Source organism: Cebus imitator, unplaced genomic scaffold (assembly GCF_001604975.1).
Source record: "Cebus imitator isolate Cc_AM_T3 unplaced genomic scaffold, Cebus_imitator-1.0 Scaffold257, whole genome shotgun sequence".
NCBI classification, from domain to species: domain Eukaryota; kingdom Metazoa; phylum Chordata; class Mammalia; order Primates; family Cebidae; genus Cebus; species Cebus imitator.
This window is the reverse complement of record NW_016107572.1, coordinates 2,182,138-2,189,855: the sequence shown is the minus strand read 5'-3', so window position 1 is coordinate 2,189,855 and position 7,718 is coordinate 2,182,138. Positions and strand designations below refer to the sequence as shown.

Here is a 7,718-nt window from a genome sequence, read left to right as displayed (position 1 = left end):
GGGCAGGGAGTGCGGTGGGATGGCCGCAGGGCAGGGGACTGTGTGTCAGCGTATGGTGGTCCTTCAAGCTGGAAACCGGGGAAGCTCGGCCTTTAGGCCTAGGAGGAATACTCACAGAGGCCCCTTTCCTCGGGGTCTCCCAGCGGTGTCCCCTCGGGTCCCAGATCCGGACCCGCACACTCTCCTGCACACTCTCCGCCCGGGGCCCAGAGGATGTGGTGGGGCGAGGTGGCCCAGCTGTGGCCTGTGGAGTGACTGGGCCTCCCTGCCACAGGGGCTACTACTACGTGTACAAGGACGGGGACCCCACGCAGATAGAGCTGCGCCGCCGCGAGTGGGTACACAGCGACTTCCACTTCGACAATGTCCTCTCAGCCATGATGTCCCTCTTCACGGTCTCCACCTTCGAGGGCTGGCCTCAGTGAGTGAGGGCTGGGGCCTGGGTCCCTCTCGGGCATGGGCTGCTGGGACCAGGCAGCCAGCCTGCCCTTCGGCAGCCCGCACAGCGCTACTGCTCCCTGTGGCAGGTGCCCAACAAACCCCAAACCGCACTGACTCTTTGTTGGTGTGTTGACTGATCACTCCAAAGTAGGCCTGACCCGGGGGGCTCTGACAAAATGTACCCAGTCCCCGATAGGTGTATGACTCTCTGCCCACAGGGGATCCTACTGATTAATGGGGCAGCCTCTGGAAAGGCAGGGCCATTTCAGGATTGGGTCTGGTCTTCCCTGGCCCCGTCCTAACTCCTGTCTTATGACAGTTGAGAAGGGTCTCTTGGCTCTCCACAGCCAGTGGGATAAAGCCCATCCTTCCTGGTCTGACCCTGCCTTGTCACCCTGCCCAGCCTGTCCTTTCTTCTCCGCTCACCCAGGCTGCTGTACAAAGCCATAGACTCCAATGGGGAGGATGTGGGTCCCATCTACAACAACCGTGTGGAGATGGCCATCTTCTTCATCATCTACATCATCCTCATTGCCTTCTTCATGATGAACATCTTCGTGGGCTTTGTCATTGTCACCTTCCAGGAGCAGGGGGAGACCGAGTACAAGAACTGTGAGCTGGACAAGAACCAGGTGCCCAGTCCGCCGGCCAGAGGTGGAGGGCAGAGCTTCAGCAGCCTTCTGCTGCCCGAGCCCTAGGTCTAGCCAGCGAAGAGAGGCCTAGGGGTGACCCCAGAACCTGCATGTGATGCCAAGCCCTAGCCTCCCTGCACCCTACCCTATCTCCAACCTGAAGCAATACAAGTTGGTAGAGTGGGTCTTCTCATGGAACCTCATGATGCCCAGAGAAAGGAAGCTCTTCAGACCCCCGGGCTAGTCTACAGACCCATGGGAATGGGCTGTGACGACGCAAGGGGAACCCAAGAGCCCAACAGGATTCTTCTGCTAAACAGTGCAGAGTCCTCAGCTACAGCCCCTGGCCACAGCTGCTCCTGACTTGCCCATCAAGCCCATGGTGTGGGTGTGGAGAGGGAAGGAGGGAGGGTCCTCTCGGTGCTGGTGCTGACCTGTCCTGTGGTGTGTGTTGCAGCGCCAATGTGTACAGTATGCCCTGAAGGCCCGCCCACTGAGGTGCTACATTCCCAAAAACCCATACCAGTATCAGGTGTGGTACATTGTCACCTCCTCCTACTTTGAATACCTAATGTTTGCCCTCATCATGCTCAACACCATCTGCCTGGGTATGCAGGTAAGGGCTCCCCAGGAGACCAACGTCTGATCAGCCTGGGGCCAAGGGCAGTGTGGGTAGGGCAGTATGGGTAGGGAAGGGTGGGAAGGGCAGAGTGGGGAGGTCAGGGTGGGAAACTCAGGGTGGGTAGGGCAGGGTGGGAAGGGAAAGGAGGGAAGTGCAGGGTGGGAAGGGCAGGGTGGGAAGGGCAGGGTGAGAAGGGCAGGGTGGGAAGGGCAGGGTGAGAAGGGCAGGGTGGGAAGGGCAGGGTGGGAAGGGCAGAGTGGGAAGGGCAGGGTGGGAAGGGAAAGGCGGGAAGTGCAGGGTGGGAAGGGCAGAGTGAGAATGGCAGGGTTGGAAGGGCAGGGTGGGAAGGGCAGAGTGGGAAGGGCAGGGTGGGAAGGGCAGGGTGGGAAGGGCAGAGTGGGAAGGGCAGGGTGGGAAGGGCAGGGTGGGAAGGGCAGAATGGGAAGGGCAGAGTGGGAAGGGCAGGGTGGGAAGGGAAAGGCGGGAAGTGCAGGATAGCCTGGATTCCCCCAGTAGACATTTGCCTGTGTACTATGTGATGAGGCACTACATGGAATACACAAGCGAACTGTGCCCAGGCCTTGTCACCAGGCATTTATGGTTTATGAAGGAGGTAACTCAAGCGTAAAAACAGTATGGTAATTCTGCAAACATGAGAGAGCTACCACAGAAGGAGGAGAAAGGGTAGGAAGTCAAAAGTGCTTTCTCTGTTTTTCTTCTGCTGTTGCAAATCTGGATGGCTGAGTTGGCTGGAATCTTGGCTCTGGTCCCAAGAAAAATGGGTTTAGTATTTGCAGAACAGGTGTCTCTCTTGGGAGCTGAGCACCCTTTATAGACAATATCTTAATGATCAGCATCGTTATCAAGCCTTGATTAAGCATCTGATTCCTTTTATTTTTTTCCAAAAACTAATTTATTCCTAATCCCTGAGTTTGACACATAGTATATGATTAATATTTGTGGAGTGGATGGATGGATAGATGTGCAGGTACATGAATATGCTGCTTCTTAAGGTGTCTGGCTCTGAGAAGGCTGTTGTACTATGTAATAGATTTTGGAAGTGAGCTAGAACTGTGTTGCAATTCCAGATTTACGTAGAGTTTTGCAGTTGGGATATACCTCTTCCTACTGGTGAAGGTAGGACTAATACTACCTACTTAGTAGTTTGTTGAAAAAAAAAAAAAGAAGAAAGAGAAAAAAAAGAATGAAGGAGAGGAAGAAAGAGAAAGAGGAAGAGGGAGAGAGAACGGGGGTGTTGCTTTATTGCCCAGGCTAGATTGCAGTCTAAAAATGGGTTTGCCTATAATTGTGCTTAATACTAGAGACATGAAAAAAAAAATGAGGGAAGAAAATAACAAACAAGCAGCCAACCAATATTTCATTGAAACCTGTAAATAGGTGTGATGTGTTACTGATAAGAGTGTATATTTTGTGTATTTAAAGTGGAGAGTTCTATAAATGTTAATTAAGTTTACTTGTTCCGGATCTGAGTTCAAATCCTGGATATCGTTGTTAATTTTCTGTCTCATTGATCTGTCTAATATTGATGTTGAAGTCTCCCACTATTATTGTATGGGAGTCTAAGTCTCTTTATAAGTCTTATATATCTGGGTATTCCTGTATTGTACGTATGTATTTAGGATCTTTAGCTCTTCTTGTTGCATTGATCCTTTTATCATTATGTAATATCCTTCTTTGCTTCTTTTGATCTTTGTTGCTTTAAAGCAACTCCTGCTTTTATTTATTTATTTATTTTTGCTCTCCATTTGGTTGGTAAATTTTTCTCCATCCCTTTGTTTTGAGTCTTTGTGTATCCTTGCATGTGAGATGGGTCTGGATGCAGCATACCCATGGGTTTTGGCTTTTTTTGCCTGTCTGTCTTTGGATTGGGGGATTTAGTTTGATTTAAATTTGGAATTAATAATAATATATGTGAGTTTAATACTGCCATTTAATGTTAGCTGGCTGTTTTGCCTATTAGTTGATATAAATTCTTGATTATGTTGATGCTCTTTACTTTTTGGCATTTTTTAGAAAGGCTGATACTGGTTGTTCCTTTCTATGTGTAGTGGTTCTTTCAGAAGCTCTTGTAAAGCAGGCCTGGTGGTGATGAAATCTCTGAGTGCTTGCTTGTTCACAAAAGATTTTATTTTTCCTTCGCTTATGAAGCTTAGTTTGGCTGGATGTAAAATTCTGGGTTGAAAGTTCTTTTCTTTAAGGATGTTGAATATTGGCCCCCACTCTCTTCTGACTTGTAGGGTTTCTGCTGAGAGATCTGCTGTGAGTCTGATAGGCTTCCCTTTATGGGTAACCTGACCTTTCTCTCTGGCTGCCCTCAGTATTTTCTCCTTCATTTCAACCCTGGTGAATCTGGCGATTATGTGTCTTGATGTGGGTCTTCTTGAGGAATATCTTTGTGGTGTTCTCTGTATTACCTGGAGTTGAATATTGTCCTGCCTTGCTAGGTTGGGAAAGTTTTCCTGAATAATATCCTGAAGCGTATTTTCCAGCTTGGATTGATTCTCTTCGTCACATTCAGGTACACCTATCAAGCGTAGTTAGGTCTTTTCACATAGTCCCATATTTCTTGGAGACTTTGCTCGTTCCTTTTTATCCTTTTTTCTCTAATCTTGTCTTCTCGTTTTATTTCATTAAGTTGGTCTTCGACTTCTGATATCTTTTCTTCTGCCTGATCGATTCGGCTGTTAAAACTTGTGCATAGTTCGTGAAGTTCTCGTGTTGTGTTTTTCAGCTCCATTAATTCACTTATATTCCTCTCTAAATTGTGTATTTTTGTTAACATTTCATCAAACCTTTTTTCAAAGTTCTTAGTTTCCTGGCATTGGGTTAGAACAAGTTCTTTTAATTCCCAGATTTTTCTTATCCACCTTTTGAAGCCTGCTTCTGTTAATAGAACACAGTCTTTCTCCATCAGGCCTTGTTCCGTTGCTGATGAGGAACTGTGACCCCCTGTAGAGGGAGAGGCGTTCTGATTTTGGGTATTCTCAGTCTTTTTAGGCTGTTTTCTTACCTTCTTTATAGATTTATCCATCTGTGGTCTTTATAATTACCGTCTTTATAATTGGTTTCTGAGTGGATGTCCAACTTATTGATTCCCAGCGCTAAAATCTGAGCGACCCACTGCGCTGCCAAAACAGCGGTGTTATGATTGATGGTGCTTTTCTGACTCTGCACCAAGAACTGCCGCACCAAGGCAGCGGCAAAACCACCTCGCCGGCCTCAAGAGTCGTGCTGGCGACACGTGGGGCTCCTCCGCTGGAAATCTCCTGGTGCGTGAGCAGCAAAAATTCATCTGAAAGTGTGGCGTCCTCTCGTTCTCTGTGCTTTCACTGGGAGCTACAATCCCGAGCTGCTAGTGATCAGCCATCTTGGACCTCTCTCCAAGCATCTGATTCCTTAAGCCCTGTATGAAGAAGACGGTACAGCTAGGCTTCCTGCTCTTAGAATCCCAAGACATGCCCAATGATGAGAACGCACATTGCTAGGTCACGGTGATATGGAAAGACAGTCACTGAGCCAGGAGGCCCAGATGGCAGAGGATCGTCAGCACTGGCTGTGTTGGGGGCTGAGTCAGGCAGAACTGGGCAGTCCTGCCAAGGCAGGACAGGGTGGAGGCAGCCCTCAGATCCTTCCGAACTACCTGGAAGGTTTTGTGGAAAAGGCAGAATTTCATCCACTTTCTAATAAGTAGGAAGAGATCCCTGGGAAAACTTACAAGGGAATAGGGAGTGTCATGGTGGTGGGTCACAGAGCCTCACCATCATGCCTTACCATCATCACAGGGGGTGGTGTGCAGACACAGTAAGCTTGGTGAGTTCTCAGTTTCCCACTAGTAGCCAGTGATAACACGGACTGTGGAACCCAGGGGTCTTCTTGCCCAGTCCTGCGCCCAAATGACTAAATGGAACCGGTCACAGAGCCCTGCCTGGAGGACCTGCCATCCTGGTCACCCCAGAGCCAATATGTCAACAGGCTCTGGCCTGGCAGCCCTGCACATAAATGAACGTGCTCAGCGGGATTTGGAATTGGAGCCCCCTCCCCTCCTGTGTTACCTCGTTTGTGGCGGTGGGGTAGAAGGAGGGTGTTCATAAAATTTGGTGGAATTCAGGAGATTGCTAAAGCAGCTCCTAGTTTTCTAAGCTAAAACAAGGTGAGCAGGTGGCCCAAGGGTTGGGGGCTGCCCAGGAAGAGGAGGGGCTCTGGGAATGCAATCTGCAGGGTGGGCAAGCCCGGACCCCTGACCCACCACTCCCATGTCCCCTCCACAGCACTACAACCAGTCAGAGCAGATGAACCACATCTCAGACATTCTCAACGTGGCCTTCACCATCATCTTCACCCTGGAGATGATCCTCAAGCTCATGGCCTTCAAGGCCAGGGTGAGTGTGGGGCCGAAGAGCCAGAAGAGCAGCTGGGGTGGGCAGGGAGGGCGAGGCCTTCCAGTGGAACTCCATCCCCATCCCTCAGCCTATCAGGGGCCCTCTGCCCAGCACTTCTGCTCCCTACTTGCTCACTCCTTTGCCCGCTTCCACCTTCAGACACAGGGCAGGCAAATCTTCAGGCGGCCAGAATGGGGCAATGACAGGAAGACTCTGGGCGCCTCTTCTTACATTCTAGCCCTCCCTGAAGTGTCTGAAGAACGGGGAAGAGCCCCCCCAGGGCTGGGGGAAGATCTCGTCCTGTCACTTTGGTTCTCAAGTCCATTGCCATGGTTGGCAGCACAGTCCTGTCAGTTTTGCACTGCCAGGGCCCAGATAGGATGCTAAGTGAGGTTCAGAGGGTGAAAGAGATGTTTCTCTGGACCAGGACCCCAACAATTCTCCCCTCCCCTCCCACCATTTTCTGCTCTGGAGGAAAGGAAATAAAGAGCCAAGGGGAGAAGAGTGTCAGAGTTGGGGGGCTCACTGGAGCACCAGTGGGAGGTGGAGTCACAGGCATCCCACCTTGGCCTGACCCACAGCTCCACATTAGCTCGGGTGTGACACGCCCTCCGTCAGCAGCCAGAGCTCCTTCCTCCCAAAGCTCACACCCTTGCTTTCCCATCCTTTTCCTTCCCAGGGCTACTTTGGAGACCCCTGGAATGTGTTTGACTTCCTGATTGTCATTGGCAGCATCATCGATGTCATCCTCAGTGAGATTGACGTGAGTATCAGGCAGGCAGAGCCATCACTAGGGTGGGTCCAAGAGCACATGTTCGGTCCACAGATATTTATGGGGTGCCCACTGTGTGTGCAACATGGAACCCCCTAGAGGTTACAAAGATGGAATGACAAGTCATAGCTTCTGCCCTCAAGGGGCTACCATCCTGCAGGGCAGAGAGATCGCTCAGATCCCAGGTGGACATGATGGGTGTACCTACTGCACTACCAGAGGCAAGAGCTATAATGGAAAGGAGAGTCGTCTGGGTGGGGTGGTCAGAGAAGGCTTCATGGAGGTGGTGCCACCTGTCTGAAGGAAAGGGAGGTGGTGACTGGAGCTGGAGAGGAGAGCAAGCACCTCAGGCAGGGGTACTGTAGGAAAGGCACAGAGCAGGAAATGCAAAAAAGGTTCAGCGCATGCTGAGTGGTCCGGTTTATGGGAAGCATAAGAACACGCAGAGGAGGTAAGCGGGAGGGCAAGGCTGGAGAGGTAAGCGGTGAGGGAGGCCTGAGCTTTATGGGGCAGGCAGTGGGAAGGCACTAAAAGTTTTTGAACAGGGCAGTGGGAGGATTAGAGTCCTACTTCTTTAAAATAATAATAATAATAATAATACTTTTGGCCAGGCATGGTGGCTCATGCCTGTAATCCCAGCACTTTGGGAGGTCAAGGCAGGTGGATCATGAGGTCAGGAGTTCAAGACCAGCCTGGCCAAGATGGTGAAGCCCTATCTCTACTAAAAGTACAAAAATTAGCCAGTAGTGGTGGCAGGTGCCCGTAATCCCAGCTACTCAGGAAGCTGAGGCAGGAGAATTGCTTGAACCCGGGAGGTGGAGGTTGCAGTGAGCTGAGATTGTGCCATTGCA

General features: G+C 50.4%; 1 protein-coding gene across 2 annotated transcripts in view; it reads left to right on the top strand.

The window, feature by feature from the left end:
• CACNA1S (calcium voltage-gated channel subunit alpha1 S) overlaps positions 1 to 7,718 on the top strand; it is a 77,078-nt gene that overhangs the window by 51,230 nt on the left and 18,130 nt on the right. For both annotated transcript variants that reach the window (XM_017499408.2, XM_017499409.2), the window contains exons 24-28: positions 275 to 421; positions 872 to 1,073; positions 1,531 to 1,689; positions 5,985 to 6,095; positions 6,775 to 6,858. In XM_017499408.2, the coding sequence (XP_017354897.1) occupies positions 275 to 421; positions 872 to 1,073; positions 1,531 to 1,689; positions 5,985 to 6,095; positions 6,775 to 6,858 (703 nt within the window). The remainder of the gene's footprint in view (positions 1 to 274; positions 422 to 871; positions 1,074 to 1,530; positions 1,690 to 5,984; positions 6,096 to 6,774; positions 6,859 to 7,718) is intronic.